We start from the raw sequence: 22,228 nt of genomic DNA on the forward strand, positions 1-22,228 counted from the left end.
TGTGCACCAGCCCTCAAAGCAGAAATCTAAATCAGGGGCAGAGTTAATAAGGCATTATTACTGTGAGCTGTATACTCCTCTCTGACGAATCCTGGTAATGAGAGCAGCGATGTCACAGAACCAGCATTACTCTCAATAGTGGCACTTATCGGTGACATGAGGAGTGAGACCACAGCGATCGCGCTGACCGCACTCAGATGTCACATGCAGCCTCTGCTAATGATAAGCCCCCGCGTCCTCCACTCCATCCCCGATAATAGTCCTCACAGCATCCGGCAGGACTCGCGCTTTATCAGGAGGCATCAGCGAGGTTTTCCAACAAGCTTCTCCAACGCTAAACGCTCGAAAACAGCGGAAATCACCGCTCAGGTCCAGGGAAAGGGATCACATGGGCTGTATAGAGAGCGTTCTTATCTCATTTATTACATTTTCTTCTTAGCTTTACACTAAAGACGCCGATTTATAATATGAAGCAGTGTGTATTTATCACTGCGTTACATACATTTGCTTTCTTAAAGGATACCACAACTGAAATGTGACATAATGAGATAGACATGTGTATGTACAGTGCCTAGCACACAAATAACTCTGCTGTGTTCCTTTTTTTCTTTCTCTCTCTGAAAGAGTTAAATATCAGGTATATAAGTGGCTGACTCAGTCCTGACTCAGACAGGAAGTGACTACAGTGTGACCCTCACTGATAAGAAATTCCTCTTTTTATCTCTTTCTTGCTCTCAGAAGCCATTTTCTGCTAGGAAAGTATTTTATAGGTGGAATTTCTTATCAGGGAGGGTCACACTGTAGTCACTTCCTGTCTGAGTCAGGACTGAGTCAGCCACTTACATACCTGATATTTAACTCTTTCAGGCACAGAAAGAAAAAAAGGAACACAGCATAGGTATTTGTGTGCTAGGCACTGTACATACACATGTCTATCTCAACATGTCACATGTCAGTTGTGGTATCCTTTAAAACAAAGGGTATTTTCGAAAGTTCAACTTTAAAGAGAACCTGAACTGAAAAATAAAAGTCAAAATTAACATACTTGCTTCCCGTTTAGTCAACTCATCAATCTCTTTCTCCTCTCCCGCATCATGTTTGTCCACTATGATCAATGGAATTCTCTGTCCTACGTTATGAAAATGGCCATTACCCCATAACAGCATCCTGGTCAGCACACTATTAACTTGTAATATCACCCACTTAAGCGGTAGGGAAACATGGACATTACCTTGCACATCAATTGCCCTCTCAGTTATGGTGTAACTGACAGCAACTGATACAGTGCCATACACTTATAGATTTTCAGCAGATTCGACCATCAGATAGATCTCTGTCAGATGCCTAACAAGTCGAATCTAACAGGAATCTATCTGATGTGTACCACACACTAGGAACAGATTTCCAATGGATTTTAGGATGAAATCTATTGGAAATCTATCTAAATGCCAGACAACCTCAATGTGCGCGCCTCCACTATATGCCCTAATGGCCAGAAGCGCTGTTTGCTGATCCTGAGAAGGGCAGCCCAAATATCTGGTGAGCGTATAACAATAACAATATACCACAGGAAGATTGGGAGAAGTTCCTTACACCCAAGGACTCTGGGAGGAATTTTATATGGACTTTGGGAATGTTTAAGTATTAAAGGGACATTGTTTTATGATTCTTCTGTATCTGTAGAGCGCCCTGTTATTACTCCCCATATCTAAATGCATTATTAGATCTAATGCAACTCTATGAGCCATTGATCTGCTGCCAGCAGCAGATCGACCTAGATTTTTCATCCTGTCAGGTAGATCAAATCGAATTGAAATCGGTCGATTTGTTAGAATCTATTTCCAATCAACGGATTGATTTCATAGGATCGATCGATCGATCGATGGCTGAAATCGACCAGTGCATGGGCTCCTTAAGAATTCCAGCTTCCTGAGAGACAAGTCTGATTAGATCTAGTCAGAACTGGTGAGCTTCTGAGAGGAACTGATGGAGAGGTAAGTATGTAATATAATTTGCAGGTACATCATGTGTTAATATCAAATAATTTTACTCGGTTCCGTTTCACTTTACGTGAGCAGCTGTGGTTTCCCATGGTGCATCACTCCCGTCTTTTCACATAACGCTACTTATAAAGCAGCAGTAACGCGCATCACGACCATTTTTGCAGCGCGTCATTTATTAGTGACATCCCTGCTCTCACAGATATGATACATTTTAAAATCAATAATTTGCAACAATGTGCTGTCTCATTACCATACAGGAGACAGGGACAGTGGAGCTATGTACGCATGGGGTGGGCGGGACCGATAATAAACATCTAGCGCGTGAGAATCTAGGGTGCAGATCGGCGTGCCGGCTCTTTAGTGACGTCTGACCGACCTCTGAGCGTGTTCTTCTCCTCACCCCACCCACTGGGAACCGCCCCGTTGCATGCCACCCCTCCTTCTCCCACCATTGCAAGAGACGCATCACTCACCTCTAGACCAGCAACGCGTCTGTACAGAAGTCAGCCCTAAACTGCAGCCCAAAGGATCGAGTCAGCGATGTAACTTGGAAGGGGCGGGCTCTGCCATTGAAGTTTTGGTTAGCCCCTCCCCTCATGTTAAGTTGCATACTATGAGCACACAAATAGAAAACCCCCTCCCACACAGGGGGTGGCTAAAGGGGGCCCGCTCCTGTGCTAGCTAGTTGCAGAGCAGCGGAGTCTGATACTTTATCTGCTTCAGGACAGGCTTCCCTCACTCCTCCTCAGTGCAACTCTGCACCGTGCAGCCTCCATGCGGCTCCCGCCTCTGTATGTCATGTGACAGACAGCTGCAAGGTGATAGGCTGTACAGTGCTGGGCTACACTGAAGAGGGGCGTGAAGAGGACCTGTCCTGCTACCGGAAGCAAGTGCAGCATGATTCTCCACTGCCTCTACTTTGCAGGAAGTCGGAAGTAAAATCCCAAAACACCTTCTAAGTGCTCTCTTACACTACCTGCCATTCCGATTTCTGATATTGATGTGATTTTACATGCGATTGTGATTTTTGATGTGATTAAAAAAAAAGTCCTGCATGCTGCGCTTTTCTGTGTTTTTCTTCTTGAGTTTCTTCTAGCATCCATTGAAAATCGCAAACTGGAAACGCAAATCGGAATTGTGATTTGCAGTGTAAAGGTGGCCATACATTAGCCAACCAACCAACCATTCAATTTGATTATTATAATCAAATTGGATGAAAATTGGTGCTGCCAAGTGCATGCCCAATCGACAAAGCGACCAATTTCGAGACAGAAATTGGCCACACGGTCATGTCAGGGCCGGAGTTGGTTGGTCAATAGTGCGGCGGTACGGCGGCCGATTTGCGAACGAGCGACGAGATGACGAAACCCCCGCCGCAATGTATAAATGTATGTAGTGTGTAGTGCATTTATACATTACTTGTCCGGTGTCAGCCTTCACGCGGTTTCCGTCCATCTCGCCGGGTTCCGCATACACGCCGGCGGCGCTATGTCTGATGTCAGACGCTATGCGCCGCTAACATGTATGCGGCTGTTACCGGCGAGATGGCCGGACACCGTTTGGAAGCTGCTACAGCACAGGTAATGTATAAATACACTACACTATATACATTTATACATTGGGGGGCAGCGGCGGGGCGGACGCGGCGGGCTCAGTCGATTCCCTGATGATTTTATGCTTAAATCGGACGGGAATCGGCCTGTAGTGTATGGGCAGATTTGACCAAGAGACAAATTTATCTCTAATTAAATTCGATTAGAGAAATTTGTCTCTTGGTCGAATCTGCCCATAATCTTCTAATGTATGGCCGCCTTAAAAGAAGCCTTAGGCCTCGTTCAGACTATACACGCTGCCGTGCGCATTTTGGCAGCGCGTATAGTGTGCGACACGCAAGAACGGTAGAAGGGCATAGACAGCCCTTCTACCGTTCCCATCATATGCGCTGCGTGGCAGTAAGATTGCGCTATCGCATGCTGCACGCATTTTTGGTAATCGCAGCGCAGATCCCATTCGTTGTAATGAATGGAATCTGCAGCGCAGCGCATAGTAGCGCAGATGGCGTGCGATCGGACGCGTTGCGTTCTGATCGCACATCCATCTGCGCTAAATGATGTGAACGAGGCCTAACACCTTTACACACTATCTAAATCCGGATTATATCCTGAAATTCAGTTTTAGTGTTTTTGTTTCATTTTCCTGCAGAACACTTGCGAGCTGTTTTTTATTTAGCATCCAAACCCTAAGGGCCCTTTTCCACCTGCAATCGCTAGCGTTCACGCTGAACGCTAGCGATTGCTGAATCGCAAAACCGGCGATTCCCCCGACGTTTGCGGCCGCGATTTTGCTATGCTATGCACTGCATAGCAAAATCGCGGCAATTATCGTTCCGCCGCGCGTTCGCGTTCCCGACAAAAGCGAATCGCGGTAGTGGAAATGACCTACCGCGATTCCTATGTTAAAAAGCAAACCGTAGCGATTGTAAAATCGCTAGCGGTTTGCGGTTTTGCGATTCAGTTTTGCGCTGGTGGAAAAGGTCCCTAAACGCTTACAATTCTACAAAGGAGGAACCTTCTCATTATTCCTATCTCTGTGTTTGCCCATTTGCATCCCAATCACTGAACGGTTACAGACTGTCGCCGCGGTCGGTGCGGATCTCTCGCTCTGATGGGGGAGGCTTTGCCGTGCGTTCGCCGTGTAAGCGGGGACACAGGAAGCCGGCATCTCATTGGCGTATTGTTCTCGGCAGCCAGATTGTAATGAGATCTAGGCGGGGGGCAGAGTCGCGGAGAAAGGACGCCGCCGCGTGCAGTGAGCAGCCGTACAGGTGGCACGGAATCCGATTTGGGAAATTAAAAGAAATGGATTCTCCGTTGGAATAATCTGCGGCTTGCGGGGCAGATAAGGCACGGAGATGCTTTTGTACGACGGAATGGTTATTGTCTCCAGCTGCCGGATAAAGCCCGCTACGTTCTATTATCCTCAGTTCTTAAAGCGAACCTGAAATCAAAATAAGCTTGGGAGAAAATGAATTGTATGTTTCGTATGGCTGATAAATACATTAGTAGTATAAGAAAGTGTCATATTTATTTTCAGATATATAGCTTTATTGATGAGATTGCATCAGACTGTCACAGCTGCTGTTTTAAATCCACACTCTGCCTTTTAAGTTGAAAAACAAGGTAATGACCCTTTGAACATAGCTGCACTAAAGGCTCATACTTTACACACAAGGGCAGCACGGTGGCGTAGTGGTTAGCGCTCTCGCCTTCCAGTGCTGGGTCCCCGGTTAAAATCCAAGCCAGGTCAACATCTGCAAGGAGTTTGTATGTTCTCCCCGTGTCTGTGTGGGTTTCCTCCGGGCACTCCGGTTTCCTCACACATCCCAAAAAACATACAGATAAGTTAATTGGTTTACCCCTTAATTTGCCCCTGGACTACCATACATACTCTACACGATACATACATAAATATAGGACTATAGCAGGGATTAGATTGTGAGCCCCTCTGTGGGACAGTTGAGTGACAAGACAATATGCTCTGTACAGCGCTGCGGAAGATGTTGGCGCTATATAAAATATACAAAATAAATACTCACCTCGCAATTTTGTGTGCGATTATTCAGACGATTGGCGATTTTCTGAGCGATGGGCAATCATTTCCGTAATGTTGTGACATGGGTACGAGTGTACGATTAGCCGGATGACACTTTGTGACATGCAGCGTTAATGACCGTCACGGATCAGATCTTTAAGATTCCCGACAACTCCTGCGCAAAATGCCATGTTATTCGCACCCATCGTGTGCTCAGTAAGAAGTGTGGCCAGAATCTGGTCACCCCCTTACAATACTGGAGCACATCCAGCTCCTGATGCATGTCACGTGATACTAGGAGCCTATGAAGAGATGCTGCTGCATGGCGATAGGCTGTTCAGTCGCCAGCTCTGCCCCCCAGATTTTGCTTCCTGAATTATTATAATAAAGGTGTGATCTTTGATAAGGTGTGATATTTAAGTGATCACGGTTTAATGAATCAAGCCCAATAGGGTGAGAGAGCCCTGCTCTTGCAAGCTTACAATCTAAAGATATACAGTGGTTTGCAAAAGTATTCGGCCCCCTTGAAGTTTTCCACATTTTGTCACATTACTGCCACAAACATGAAACAATGTTATTGGAATTCCACGTGAAAGACCAACACACAGTGGTGTACACGTGAGAAGTGGAACGAAAATCATACATGATTCCAAACATTTTTTACAAATCATTAACTGCAAAGTGGGGTGTGCGTAATTATTCAGCCCCCTTTGGTCTGAGTGCAGTCAGTTGCCCATAGACATTGCCTGATGAGTGCTAATGACTAAATAGAGTGCACCTGTGTGTAATCTAATGTCAGTACAAATACAGCTGCTCTGTGATGGCCTCAGAGGTTGTCTAAGAGAATATTGGGAGCAACAACACCATGAAGTCCAAAGAACACACAAGACAGGTCAGGGATCAAGTTATTGAGAAATTTAAATCAGGCTTAGGCTACAAAAAGATTTCCAAAGCCTTGAACATCTCACGGAGCACTGTTCAAGCGATCATTCAGAAATGGAAGGAGTATGGCACAACTGTAAACCTACCAAGACAAGGCCATCCACCTAAACTCACAGGCCGAACAAGGAGAGCGCTGATCAGAAATGCAGTCAAGAGGCCCATGGTGACTCTGGACGAACTGCAGAAGTCTACAGCTCAGGTGGGGGAATCTGTCCATAGGACAACTATTAGTCATGCACTGCACAAAGTTGGCCTTTATGGAATAGTGGCAAGAAGAAAGCCATTGTTAACAGAAAAGCATAAGAAGTACCATTTGCAGTTTGCCACAAGCCATGTGGGGGACACAGCAAACATGTGGAAGAAGGTGCTCTGATCAGATGAGACCAAAATGGTTGGAGAGCGGCAGATGTGCTGTGGAAGGGCTTTCCAGAGGAGGGGTGAAGCACGTGAGAAGTCTTGTATACGTGTATGTGAATATTCACCCCAAAATACATTTTAGGGATATTATTACAGAACACGAGATAATGAGCAGAATGCGGTACGGCCGTGATAGCGACCAGCTCAGTTTCTGGGCCAGGCAGCGTGAAAGTCACAGCTTGTCTGACTCAGCGCCGGGGAAGAGTACAGTGTGTGATTTTATGTCCGCGAGTCTCGTCAGCTCTCAGGAACTTATGTTCCCATTAATAAAAGTCTGTGCGTTCCTCCGGGCTTCTCACCAGCGACTTCGCTGCACTTAATATGCCGGGCAGAGAAATCTTCTGTTTCACCTCTCGTGGCAGCAGCCGGAGTCCTGCGGGAGGTCATTTTATCTCGCTGCGCCGCCCCAATCCCAATCTGTCATTTCATTCCTCCGATCCAACCTTTCCAGGATACATTTATTCAGGACATATGGGACCCTTCCCATTCCTAATCATGAAGCACGACGCTGCAGTCAAGTAGGCAGTGAGCGCGGCTCGTATAAGTAAACTTTTAAAAAATAAAACTTAATTTGTCTGTGGCATTCGTGTCCCTTCTTTTTTTTAACCCTTTCCCACATCTTCACACACCGAGGCCCTTTTACAGTTGTCTTGCAAAGCTGTGTTACATTACCCTGTTTTACCGCAGTTTAACGCAACGGATCAGTACTTTTTTCAATCTTTATTTTGATGACGTGTTTTTATCCAGGGAGGAGTTTAGGCTCTGAAAGCTATTATGCAATGAAAGGTTGTCTGATTGCTCTATATGAGGTGTTGACAGAAGAAGCCGCTTTAAACTACAGAGAGACAAGGTAATGAGTACCAGACCTGCCGGAAGTGACGTGGGCTGGGCTGACCGGAAGTGACGTGGGCTGGGTTGACCGGAAGTCATGCAGCTGGCTGGAGCTGATGTTGCGGGAACTAGCTAAACCAGGAACTTCAGAAGCATAAGAAGTGACCTGGGATTCAGGTGACCATATCCATGGATGTGGGAGGGGCACAGACTAAAGGTGGCCATACACTTATAGATTGGCAGCAGATTCGACCATCATATAGATTTCTGTCAGATGCCTAACAAGTCGAATCTGAAAGGAATCTATCTGATGTGTGCTGCACACTAGGAACAGATTTCCAATAGATTTCAGAATGAAATCTATTGGAGATCTATCTAAATGCATTATTAAACCATTAGATCCAATGCAACTTTATGGGCCATGGATCTGCTACCAGCAGCAGATAGACCTAGATCTTCCATCCTGTCAGATAGATCAAATCCATCGAAATCGATCGAAATTGGACACAAATCGATCAATGGATTTGAAAGAATAGAGTTCTGATTCTATAGAATCGATCGATGGCTGAAATCGACCAGTGTATGGGCCCCTTGAATCAGTTGGAGAATGTTGCAGCCTATGACAATGGTAGTAAGTAGTGCATGAAGTAGCTGGTTCCTGGGCCCCTGACCATGTATTTTAAAAGCGATTTATGCAACATCAGCCAATCACAGAGGTTATATACAGAGAAAAACAAGATGGGCTAAATGGGGAAGCAATTGCAGATAAGATGGGGCTTTAATAAATTCACAGTCAAATGTGTTTTGCACTTATTTCTTTAAAGGGGCAGTATGGCAAAACATTTAAAAATGTAAACTATGTGGAAACATAAACAAATAAGAAGTCAGTTTATTCCAGGAGTAAAATGAGCCATAAATGACTTTTCTCCTATGTTGCTGTCACTTACAGTAAGTAGTAGAAATCTGACAGAAGCGACAGGTTTTGGGCTAGTCCATCTCTTCATGGGGGATTCTCAGGGATTTTTTTATTTTCAAAAACACTTAGTGAATGAAAGTTACTCTGTCTAACTGCCAAAAAACCTGTGTAGTGAGCAGGGAAGCTGGCCAGCATCATTGTTTAAATAATTTTAGGGAATATCCTTATAAAGAATAAAGGCCATGCTGAGAATCCCCTATGAAGAGATGGGCTAGTCCAAAACCTTTTCGCTTCTATCAGATCTCTACTACCTACTGTAAGTGACAGCAACATAGGAGAAAAGTAATTTATGGTTCATTTTACTCTAGAAAAAACGTACTCCGCGACGATTCGCCGATACCCGCCGCGTTAGAGCCCCCCCCCCCGAGACCCCGCGCGCAGCCTGGCCAATAACCGCCAGGCAGCACTAAGGAGTGGATCGGGACTCCCTCCGACGCCACGACGTGGATGACGTGGATGACGTCATCCCGATCGTCGCCATGGCAATGGGGGAAGCCAAAGAGGAAATCCCGTTCTGAATGGGATTTCCTGTTTGCTCTGATTGCCGGAGGCGATCGGAAGGGGTGGGGGGATGCCGCTGCGCAGCGGCTATCATGTAGCTAGCACTAGGCTAGCTGCATGATTAAAAAAAATAATAATAAAAAAAGTGCTGCGGCGCCCCCTGGTGATATTATTGTATCGCCCAGGAGGTTAATTATGATCTCATTACATATTTTGAAAAGGGTTTACAAACTGTAAAGAACCACTGCACATTAATTTCCTTGGCCTGCTTATCTGGACCTACTGATCATTATGACAGGCAGTCTTAAAGAGAACCCGAGGTGTGTTTAAAGAATGTTATCTGCATACAGAGGCTGGATCTGCCTACACAGCCAGCCTCTGTTGCTATCCCAAACCCCACTAAGGTCCCCCTGCGCTCTGCTATCCCTCATAAATCACAGCCATGCTGTGAGGCTGTGTTTACATCTGTAGTGTCAGTCTCAGCTGCACCCCCGCCTCCTGCATAGCTCCGGTCCCTGCCCCCGTCCCTTCCCTCCAATCAGAAGGGAGGGAAGGGATGCAGGCGGGGACTGGAGTTCTGCAGGAGGCGGGGAGAGCAGCAGACTGACACTATAGAGATAAACACAGCCAGCTCTGACAAGCTGTTTGTCAGCAGCGTGGCTGTGATTTATGAGGGATTGCAGAGTGCAGGGGGACCTTAGGGGGGTTTGGGATAGCAACAGAGGCTGGGCTGTATAGGCATATCCAGCCTCTGTATGCAGATAATATTCTTCAAATCCACCTCGGGTTCTCTTTAACCTCTGATTACATATTTTTCTGGGTTGGTGACCGTTTTGCTGTGAAGCTTGGAGCTGGGTTGTCTTGTTTCTCGTTCCATTCTCGATCTTGTCTACGTGGAGTAATGTCGTGTCAAGGCGGTCCCAGAACATATGCCGTACATGTGTTGTAAATCTCCCAAGGTGTCGCAAGGAGGCCGGATCAATAAACGTTAAATCCGCAGCCGGTCTGAGCAGTCGCCCATCAGCAGATGAACATTTGGCAGGGATGAGATTCACGACTGATAGCCTAATCACTCGCAGAGTGCCTCGAATCCTCAGCCACTCCAGTGAGCTCTCCAGCACAGATACGTCAAGCTCCTAAAAATCACATCTCCCCTCTCGGCTGCTGCTCCGCTCAGAGCTGGAAATGTTTTTCTAATCTGTTTGCATGACTGCTGCCTTGAGAGCTCCCGAACGCACTGTTAGCCGGATATTTACCATCAGCGGCGAACGCGCCATCTGGAAGAAGAGGCTGATAGCACAGCTGTAGGCCGACGATCTGCTGTTAGCGTATTGTAACGGCGGCGTGTTAATGGCCAGTTACTGCAGAATTCTAGGATTCTTTAAAGGATACCCGAGGTGACATGAAGAGACAGACATGTGTATGTACAGAGCCAAGCACACACATAACTAGGCTGTGTTCCTTTTTTCTTTCTCTGCCTGAAAGAGTTAAAGGGGCACAATGGCGAACAATTGCAAAATTACAAAATATGTGCAAACATAGACAAATAAGAAGTTAGTTTTTTCCAAAGTAAAATGAGCCATAAATTACTTTTCTCCTATCTTGCTGTCACCTACAGTAGGTAGTAGAAAATCTGACAGAAGTGACAGGTTTTGGACTAGTCCATCTCTTCATAGGGGATTCTCAGTAAGGGCCCGTTTCCACTATAGCGAATCCGCATGCGGATTCGCATAGGCAATGCAAGTGGATGGGGCTGTTTCCACTTGTGCGGCTGCAGGAGCGTTTTTGTGTGCGGCTGAAATTTGCACGGCAGAGCCGTCAGATTTCGCGTGCGAGAGGAATGCACGTGAATCGATGCTAATGTATTTTAATAGGGAAATCGCATGCGGGTTGAGCATGCGGTTTTTGATGCCGCATCTTTCAATGGGCTTGATTCATTAAACCGTGAAGTCTTATCACGGCCGTTTTCGCACAATCGCAAATTTTCACACAAAAACGATAACATTTGCGATTGCGCACAAAGAAGCACAAAAACATAATATAAGACTTCTCACGGTTTAGTGAATCAAGTCCTATAAGTTAACTTTTCTCACCCAATTCTTAAGGGCCTGAGCCCACTGCTGCGTTTTAAAAACCGCATAGAAACGCATGCGGTCTTAAATCGTTTTGAAATGCATTTTTAAAGCATTGAAATGCGTTTTAACGTGCTTGAAGGCATTATAATGCGTTTGAATGCTTCGAAACGCGTTTAAACGCGTTTTAAATCACTTAAAAAACGCATGCATTTCTATGCATTTTTAAAAACGCAGCAGTGGGCTCAGGCCCTTAGGGTTGGAGGATCCTGACCTTTCCACCTAACTGGAATCAAACTTTTAGCCGCAATCAATAATTGTGGAACCAACGATCTCTAACAACAACTAACAGACTTCGATGTATCATGTAGTGACACCGTGGTAGGATCCCAAATAACATTAGCATCAATAATCTTATTGATGCACTCCAAAACTTTTTCCCAATTCACAACTAACGAATATTCCCCAACTAAATGCAATAATGTACCTTTCGCTCCACAACCGCTCCAGCACCTATCACTTATACCAGGATATATAGAAGCCAATCTATCAGGCGTTCTATACCACCTTGTTAGCTATTTAATAAAAACCTGTAACTAAAAAAAAAGTTGCCCTGGGGGGTACTCACCTCGGGAGGGGGAAGACACTGGATCCCAATGAGGCTTCCCCCTCCCCCGTAGCTGCAGGCAGTCCAGCGCTGGCTTCCCCGACGTGTCCCGGGAACCCTGGCGTGATAAGCCTGACAAGGCTTGCTGTATTTACCTCCCAGGCTCCAGCGCAGGCGCAGTATCGGCTCTCCGCACGGAGATAGACGAAAATAGCTGATCTCTGTCGGGTCCGCTCTACTGTGCAGGAGACTTGCGCCTGCGCAGGAGAGCGGCCCGACAGCGATCGGCTATTTCCACCTATCTCCGAGCGGAGAGCCGATACTGCGCCTGAGCCGGGAAGGTAAATATTTACATCCCCGCCGGAGGGCCAGAGCGAGACCGCCGTGGGACACAGGAGGACAGGGGAAGGACCGGAGGCTTACCCCACCCGAGGTGAGTACTCCCGAGGGGAACTTTTTGTCGTTACAGGTTTTCTTTAAAGATCCAATACACCATGACGGTCATTATCGCTACGTGTCGCTAAATGTTGTCCGCCTCATCAGTAACAGAAAAGCGTTTGACTGCGGCTAAGCAAGCTGCCAGCCGTGTGACCCGACCCTCTACTGACCCTTTACCAATCGGTTTTAGCAGCGACTTTATTCGGAGCAGTCAGAGAAAGGAAGGCGAGCGTTTGGATGATTCCGATCGCGGTCTACACGTGAGGCCCGCTGACTATCTCCCCATCTCCATTCTGAACAGAGCCGTCTCTCTCCCATCCCGGCATAAATAAAATATGCAATCCGTGTTTGTGTCTCGCCACGTGACACGCCAATACACAACGAGATCCTTTCCCGTCTCCACACACGTCTGATACCATCAAATTGGAATGCAAATTCAAGCGAGAGCGGGGGCCATAATTGCCCATAATGTTTACTTGAGGTGTCGGGAAAAATAATCTCCAGGATTCTCATTTATATTATCAAAACAGCAAACAAAACTTAGGCAAGTGTAACTATAAGGCGCACAAGGGTGATATTTCTTAAAGTTAAATTCCAGACACTATAAAAGCTATATATGCAGCAATCCATTGAAAAAAATACGTATTTTACACAGATAGTGTAATCACCTGGATATCAAGGCAAACATGAAGCGAAAATAAACTTGTGAGATAATGATTTGATAATACAGCTAAGAAACAGAATATTAGTAGCAAAGAAGAGAGTCTCATGTTGTTTTCCAGTACAGGAAGAGTTAAAAAAAAAACTTCAGTTGTTGTCTATGCAAAAGTGCTTCTCTGAGCTCTTCAACCCACTGGGTCAAATACAGTCCTGTTTTCTGAAGCACTTAAAGGGAACCGGTCAGCTGCCCGCCATGCGTACGTTTTTACGCATCCCTGCTGGTGCAGAAAGCTATTGCAGACATCAACTAGTGTATTTTTATGCGTTACGGGTGTAATGCGTAAAACTTTTTACATTAAACCCGTAACGCGTAAAATGTACTTGTTGATGTCTGGAATAGCTTCCTGCACCCGCAGGAATGCGTAAAAACGTACGCATGGCGGCCGGCCGACTACCAGTCGGCAAAAACGAAACTAGCTGGCAGCGGGGGACCAGAGGAGCCATGAGTGACTGCGAGGGCACAGGATGGCTGCAGGGGGCTGGTAGAAGCAGAACTAGCTGGTGGCGGGGGACCGGAGCAGCAGTGAGTGACTACGAGGGCACAGGATGGCTGCAGGGGGCTGGTAGATGCCCCAGGTAAGTAACTCTTTTTTTTTTTTTTACAGTTAAGGTTCCCTTTAAAGAGAGACTGAAGTCTCGCAAAACCCGTTTTTAGTATTAATGCCCTACCTGAAACGCCGCATCCCTGTGGCTTAACACTCAATTAATCCCCCCGAAATCCCCTGGGGAAGATTCAGGGATCGCTTCCGCACAGAGGCAGAGCTTTGAGCAGTAGCTCTGCCTCTACTCCGTCAATCTGCGCGGATCTCCCCCCCCCCCCCCCCCCCCCCCCCCTCAGTCTTCTTTCACTGAGAGGGGCAGGGAGAGGCGGCGATCAGCACAGATTGATTGGACTGGAGGCAGCGCTACAGCCCAAAGCTCTGCCTCCCCAGGCAGCAAAATCCACGACATGGAAAGTCGTGCATTTTTGCCCCAGGAGTTTGGGGTGATTAATTGAGTGTTTCATTTAGGGCATTAATACTAAAAATCACTGTGAAGTAAAAACAGAGTTTTTGTGAGGCTTCAGAATCTCTTTAAATAGCCAAGAAACAGTGAGAGACAGCTTTTGATAAGGTTTTACTGCAGGAAAGTTCAAAGTGTCATTAGTTCTGTTTTGTTTTATAGCTTAAAAGACAGAGTGTGGTTACTGCGACTGTGCGATGCAATGTTATATTAAAAAAAACTATATAACTGAAAATTAAAAATATGAGACTCTTTTTCTTTGCTACGAATGTTCTATTCATTATCTGTACTACGCATAAAATTGATTATAGCATACTTTTATTTTGCTTCAGGTTTGCTTTAAAGGGATACTGCGCACCTTAAAAAAACACAATTTGCGCTTACCTGGGGCTTCTTCCAGCCCACCGTAGGCTGCGAGGTCACTAACTCGAAACCGCACATGCGCAAAATGTGATGATGCGTAACGTGCGCGGCAGGGACTCGTACTGGTGACTTCAGGCAGAAGTCGCCAATTAACGGAGCCGCCTGCGGTATCGAGAGGGGAGCCAGGAGGATGCCGGGGGACCTCGCACGCTACGGTGGGCTGGAGGAAGCCCCAGGTAAGTGAAAATTGTGGTTTACTTTAGGTGCTCAGTATCCCTTTAGGTAGATAGAGGTGCCCCTGACTGAAGGGAAATCTCATCAGTGGAGCGCCGAGAGCTGGGTGCGTAGCCTCTCATTTACACTCTCATCAGGACCTTCATAGGGAGGGAGGAGCTCAGGGAGGAGAGCGAGCCGCCTTTCCGTCATGAGGCGCCTGTAGGCACATGCCTACATTGCCTCATGGTAAATCCCGCCCTGCGGACCCATTACAGGTTAGCTGTACCACATGGCATGGCTACAGAACAAGTGTCAAGATTTGAAGCTTCCTTCACTTACCATACTGACAGCGAGGTCCCTGGAATCCTGCCGGACAGACGCACCGCTGTGACGAACCTTCTACGCAGTTCCCCCCGTTGAAGCAGATGCCAGAATTGCAAGCCGCTAGAAAAGGTCAAAGAGAAAATCTGTGTTGAACATTTCTGCCGTGTGACATGACATAAAGTTCACATACATGACAGCTTCTATATGTAACACGTATACTGCTCATTCTAGTACAGAGCTCAGTGGGAAGGAGAGCTGGCAATGCATACACCATTTCAGGCAGGAGAAAAAAAAAGAGAGTAAGGGAGGAAATGATATCAAGATTGGCTTTAGTAAGGCAGTAAAGATGGAAAATGTCTGGAACAGTTTTCTTTTTATTTACTATACACTGTAAGATTCACTGAAATCAAAATGTGGACAGTACAGTACATAAGTTATGCAAGTAGAAAATGTATTTATCTACTTATAATTGTTGTTTTTTTCCCCTGGGATAGTATTGCTATCCCTGCTGCTTTAATGTAAACCTAAGACAGTGATACCACAAGGATTTGTACTTACCTGGGGCTTCCTCCAGCACCCTGTAATCCGTTAGGTCCCTCTGCGCCCATCCAGTCCCCTCCATTCTGCTGGGGAAGTCCACGATCCAGCCGGGTTGCGGGCATGGAACACGCACCCCCCAATGGTGCTCCTGAACCTGGTAGCATTCTATGCAAGCGCAGTTACAGTCATAAAGAATTTTGCATGCGCAAAAAGCTCCCGGTGATGGGAGCAGAATGGCGGGGGGTTGTATGTGGCTGGGGCCACGCATACGCAGTAGTCCTCAACTCAATCGAGTCACAAACTTTACAGTGCTGACAGAAGCCTAATGGAGAGGACCAGCAGGACTTGGAGGGAGTAGATGGACTACAGGGGCTGCAAGAAGTCCCAGGAAAGTATAAACACTTTTCTATCAGTGACAGAGGCGCTAAGCTAAGAGACAGACTGCATTAGTTATATGCCCCCTTGTATTGCCTGAAGAAGTGGGATATAACCACGAAACGCGTTGCACCCTTCTGGAGTATGTAAATAAACAGATTTTTGTTGTTAAAGACAGCAATCCTTTTTGTGTCTGTACTGAAGGGGTAGGCCCACCACTGCCTACTTTATTTTAAACTTTTTAACTAATTGTTTTTATTATTCTGGTGCCTCTGTACTACTGCATTGCCATTTGAGTCCACCTTTGGTGGAGGGGACTGGCCCCTATCTTCCGATCTACAGAGAGCGACTTCTTAGTCCTGAGCCGGGACAGGTCTAATCTCCCCACCTGCCCTTTCAGTGGTTGCCTGAATGACAACCCTGGTTTGTGAGTATTAAATTATATTTACCTTTGCACACCCACTCTTTCCAGTACATACTACACTATACTGGGCTCTCGGTGTCCCCCTTTTTTGTATACTTTGATATCAGTGTCTCCGGTACACTTTAATAGCTTTGTGTCAGTGTAAACTTTATAATTATTTATTCAGCTTGGAAATCTACCAAATCAGATGCAGTCGTTGGAAAAAGGAAGGAGTATAAACCAATAGGGAACCCTGGCAGCAAATTTAAAATGACTTTTGTTGGGTTCCTCCTGAAATTGCTCCACTGTGCTACTCTGCAGAGGGGGAGGTGCTGCCCCCTACGCTACTCTGCAGAGGGGGAGGAGCTGCCCCCCTACCCTTCTCTGCAGAGGGGGTTGGAGCTGCCCCCCCTGCGCTACTCTACAGGGGAGGAGGAGCTGCCCCCCCCTGCGCTACTCTGCAGAGGGGGGAGGAGCTGCCCCCCCCCTGTGCTACTCTGCAGAGGGGGAGGAGCTTCCCCCCTGCTCTACTCTGCAGAGGGGGGAGGAGCTGCCCCCCCTACTATGCAAATGGGGGAGGAGCTGCCCCCCCTGCGCTACTCTGCAGAGGGGGAGGAGCTGCCCCTCTGCGCTACTCTGCAGGGGAGGAGGAGCTGCCCTCCCCCTGCGCTACTCTGCAGAGGGGGGAGGAGCTGCCCCCTCCATGGTCTCTATAGTTACGCCACTTAGTTTGAGACTGTTCAATAAAGTCAAATCGTAATAAACAACTTGGCACACGACTAACTATGCTTTCAAATTTGTCCTCTTCCGTGCACGGCTGCTCTTAGCAGAAACTACAGAAAGTAATGTTGCACAGTCATGGGATGGGCGTGGCATGCTGGGATTTGTAGTTCCTCAGCAGGTTACTGTAGACAGCCCCAGCACAGCCGCCTCCCAGCCCTCACCTTCCCGTCTGCCGCTTGTAAAGCAATAATGTTTTTTCTTTTCAGTGAACTCGGTGGCTGGGGAGAGATTGCTGAGTCTATGAGTCTGGCTAATCCCTCTGACATATCATCTTGCAGAGAGACAATGGCCGCAGTGTGCTGCTCCACTCGCCAGCGAGCAGGATTACCCCGGCATGTTTTCCATTCTTTTCTACCTTTTCATCTGAGCTGGAACACACGGATTTCATTTAGGGATCTTCGTTGTTTCGGAATCCATCAAGCGGCGCTTCGCCTGCTGACTCCGTTCATTGTGGAGCAAACGTGGATCTGCAGTTATCAGAAGATTTGGGGGCCCTGAGCGGCTGCTGTCCCCATAGTCTGTGAGGGTGACTCTGCCAACTGGAAATGGCCAGCAGCTCAGGGGAAAGAAAACAATTTGTGGCTGGAGTTCTACTTTAAATATTACCAGTATACAGCCTTCCAATTAAATTGTGTGCAAAAGTTGGGTTACTGGCACCAAGATCCGGCTGGGAGGTGACACTATCAACCACTAGGGTCACAGGTGGCCTGATCCTTTCAACATCATCTGATAAGGAAAAGAAAAAAACAGCAAGAACACCGCTCCTTTAAGAGCCCTTTATTATTATTATAATTACTTAGCATTTATATAGCGCCAACATCTTTCGCAGTGATGTACATAGTATATCGTCTTGTCACTAACTGTACCTCAGAGGGACTCACAATATAATCCCTACCATAGTCATGTCTACGTATGTATTGTGTAGTGTTTGTATCGTAGTCTAAGGCCAATTTAGGGGGAAGCCAATTAACTTATCTGTATGTTTTTGGGGTGTGGGAGGAAACCGGAGTACCCAGAGGAAACCTGCGCAGACACGGGGAGAACACACATACACCGTGCAGATAGTGCTGGGATTCGAATCAGGGACCCAGTGCTGCAAGGTGATAGAGCTAACCACGATGCCTCCATGCTGCCCACTACGCCACCATGTTGACTTATATTGCGATGTGGGGATATACAGATATGGGGGGGGGGGGGTACTAGATGGCCTGACAGCTGTTTCGTGCCTGCTGTTGCTTCCTCAGAGGTGCCCTTGCTGTTTTCTCTTTTCCATATCAGATTTCATATTAACTTCCCATCATTTTTTGCACAGCAGACAGAATTCTGCACTGTGAGCAGCCAGAGTCTCTACCATATAATAATAAACTATAACTATAATCAGAGGAGCTCACAATCTAATCCCTACCATAGTCATGTCCTAAGAGTAAATAAGGCTGGAACAGACTTGTAGCCTGGGAGTAGTGATATAGGCTGATGGCTGAGGCGGACAGCAATCTACTGTAGTCATAATCCAGTCACAAGGTCGGGACAGGCAGCAATCTGACATAGTTATAATCCAGGCACAAGGTCGAGGCAGGCAGCAATCTGACGTAGTCATAATCCAGGCACAAGGTTGAGGCAGGCAGCAATCTGACATAGTCATAATCCAAGCACAAGGCCGAGGCAGGCAGCTATCTGACGTAGTCATAATCCAGGCACAAGGTCAGGGCAGGCAGCAATCCAACATAGTCATAATCCAGGCACAAGGTCAGGGCAGGCAGCAATCCAACATAGTCATAATCCAGGCATAAGGTCGGGGCAGGCAGCAATCAGATGTAGTCAAAATCCAGGCACAAGGTCGGGGCAGGATGTAATCAGTCACAGTCAAAGTTCAAGCATAAGCTCTTGTTACACAGCAATCAGGCAGAGTCGTTGTTCAAGCACAAGTTTGAGGGGGGCACTAATCAGACATGGTTTTAATTGAGGCACAGATTCGGGACCGGCAGTAATTAGTCATAGTTGCTGTTCAGGCAAAAGGTCAGAGCAGCCAACAATCGCGCTTAGTCATAACTCAGGCACAAGGTCGGGGCAGGCAGCAATTGGATGTAGTCACTATTGAGGCACAGGTTCGGGGCAGGCATCACTCACTTGTAGTCATTGTTCAGGTACAAGTTTGGGACAGGCAGTAATCAGATGTAGCCACAATTCAGGTGCAAGGTTGGGGCAGGCAGCAATCAGACATAGACATAAATTCAGGTACAAGGTCAGGACAGGCAGCAATCAAGCATAATCATTGTTCAGGTAAAATGTTGGGGCAGGCAGTTGTCAAATGTAGTCAAAATTCAGAAACAAAGACACGGCAGGCACCAATCAGACATAATACTGAATACTGCATAGAGGGTGTCATCCCTCTTTTTCAGCTGTTGCACGCCCCTTAAAGAGAATCTGTATTGTTAAAATCGCACAAAAGTAAACATACCAGTGCGTTAGGGGACATCTCCTATTACCCTCTGTCACAAGTTCGCTGGTCCCCGCCGCATTAAAAGTGGTTAAAAACAGTTTTAAAAAGTTTGTTTATAAACAAACAAAATGGCCACCAAAACAGGAAGTAGGTTGATGTACAGTATGTCCACACATAGAAAATACATCCATACACAAGCAGGCTGTATACAGCCTTCCTTTTTAATCTCAAGAGATCACTTGTGTGTTTCTTTCCCCCTGCAGCTATCTTCCACTGAAGTGTCAGGCTGTTTCTTCCTGCAGAGTGCAGACAGCTCTTCCTGTATGTAATTCCTCAGTATGCGAAAGCCCAGCCAGCTCAGAGGAGGATTTATCCAGCTTGTAAAAGATAATAGAGCAGAGAGAAGCTGCACTAATCTAAATAACACACAGGCAGTGTGCAGAGAGTGGCCTGGAGGGGGGAGATGCATCACAGAACCACAACACTGAAGAACTTGGCAGCCTTCCAGACACAGGCTGACAAGTCTGACAAGAGAAAGATAAGTTGATTTATTACAGAGATGGTGATAGTAGAACGTGCTGCAGTAAGCCAGAGGACATTAGAATAGATTTTGGAACTTGTAGGATGGAAGAAAACCGGATGAAATTTTTGTTACGGAGTCTCTTTAAAGACTATGGGTTTGATCCTTTATTGCGTGCGAGACAATACTACAAATGTGATACCAATCAGACATTATACACAAGGTCAGGATAGGAAGCAATCGGACATAGTTTTAATTTAGGCAAAACTTCAGATCAGGAAGCATAATCATAGTTCAGGCACAAGGTTTGGGCAGGCAGCAATCAGATGTCATCATAATTCAGACACAAGGTCAGGGAAGGCAGCAATCAGGTGTAGCCATTGTTCAGGCACAAGGTTGAGGCACAAGTCATAAATTCAGGCACAAGGTTGGATCAGGCGGGAATTAGATATAGTCATAAATTCAGGCAGAACGTTGGGGCAGGCGGCAATCAGATGTAGTCATAAATTCAGCCACAAGGTTGGGGCAGGCGGAAATCAGATGTAGTCATAATTCAGGTACAAGGTTGAGGCAGGTGGCAATCAGACAATTTAGGCAAAAAAGTCAGAGCAGGCAGGAATCAGGTGATATACCTCTAATGTCGCTAAGAGGGCAAAACCAGTCTGAGATTAGGCAGTATTGATACACGCACAGATATTCTTGGGTCCTGTTATGTTTAGGGCCTGCAATGTAGGCTATACGTTTTTATCTGTTTAAGACCCCTTTGTTTTCGTAAATGATCGCACTGCTGAGGTGAGATTTCCCTTGTTCCCCATTTCCCCAGAGTGCCCAGAAGAAAACCCACAAACAAGAAAGTACATCAAACCTCTGTAATCTAGCCAGGGACCCCAGTTGTTGCAAGGCAAGATTTCTGGTCACTTTCTACAAATACTTCTTTGCAAGTTTGAAAGCCGAATATTTGTGGATTCTTGAAAATGATTCTCCTGCCCAGAAAGCGAGTTATTTTCTAATACAGAAGACATCCAGCGGACGGTGGGCCGCTCCCGATCGCCTTCAGAATACAAATCACGCCTTGGCTTTGGCTGGTACTGGCGGGAAGTAGTCATAACTGTCACTATATTAAACTTTATTCTCCCTGTAAAACAATAAATCCGACTTTTTACCTTATCAGCAGAAGAGTCCCTCCTCCCCCTCCCGAGATATTAGAGGCGGCAATTTCTGTCCGCCGCAAACACTATCTTTATAATGGGATTTTCAGATTTGACAAATACTTTTTAGCCTTTGGCCGTCATTCTGTTTCTCATCTTTTTAGCAATCGGTAGATTGGCGGAATGCCGGGGCGGTTGCTGCATGAATGGATGATTGCCGAGACCTTCAAAGCTTTCCAGCAATCTGTCACATTATTTGATACGCGTGTGTGATGCGCAAGCTGATAGACGGCAAACAAAGAGCTTTCTGATTTACAGTTAAAATTATGGGGGCTTTGTTGTTGTTTGGGTTTTTGTTTATTTTTAAAGAGGAACTCCAGTGAAAATAATGTAATAAAAAAGTGCTTTATTTTTACAATAATTATGTATAAATGAATTAGTCAGTGTTTGCCCGTCGTAAAATATTTTAAATCCCTGATTTACAATCTGACATTTATCACATGGTGAAATTTTTACTGCTGGCAGGTGATGTAGCTGCTGCATGCTGTTTTGGCAGTTGGAAACAGCTGTAAACAGCTATTTCCCACAATGCAGCAAGTTTACAGACAGGAAACTGCCAGGAGTACCACGGTCCTCAGAGTTGCTTGTGGGAGGAGTTTCATCACAATATCAGTCATATAGCGTCCCCTGATGGTCTGTTTGTGAAAAGGAATAGATTTCTCATGTCAGGGCTGGAACCCACAAGAGCGTTTTTTTGAGCATTTTGGCAGCGCTGCGATACGCTAGCGTTTTGCCAAAACGCTCAGCTGATGTTAATGGATGGGGCAACTTCCACAGGAGCGTTTGCGTTTCCCAGAAACGCAAACGCAGGACCTGCAGCATTTTGGGAGCGTTAGCGCTTCAAGGTAAAGTATTGAAACGCTAGCAGAAACGCTCAGCAAAACCTAAACTGAGCGGTTTTGCTAGCGTTTTGCGGTTCAGCACACTGTAACAAAATTAAAAATAATTCACAGGAC

The 22,228-nt window shown here is 46.3% G+C and overlaps 1 protein-coding gene across 3 annotated transcripts in view; it reads right to left on the reverse strand.

Moving 5' to 3' along the window:
- Positions 1 to 22,228, reverse strand: part of MEGF6 (multiple EGF like domains 6) — a 495,432-nt gene that overhangs the window by 312,167 nt on the left and 161,037 nt on the right. For all 3 annotated transcript variants that reach the window (XM_068238861.1, XM_068238860.1, XM_068238862.1), the window contains one exon: positions 15,019 to 15,123. In XM_068238861.1, the coding sequence (XP_068094962.1) occupies positions 15,019 to 15,123 (105 nt within the window). The remainder of the gene's footprint in view (positions 1 to 15,018; positions 15,124 to 22,228) is intronic.

This window comes from Hyperolius riggenbachi, chromosome 6 (genome assembly GCF_040937935.1).
Source record: "Hyperolius riggenbachi isolate aHypRig1 chromosome 6, aHypRig1.pri, whole genome shotgun sequence".
NCBI lineage: Eukaryota > Metazoa > Chordata > Amphibia > Anura > Hyperoliidae > Hyperolius > Hyperolius riggenbachi.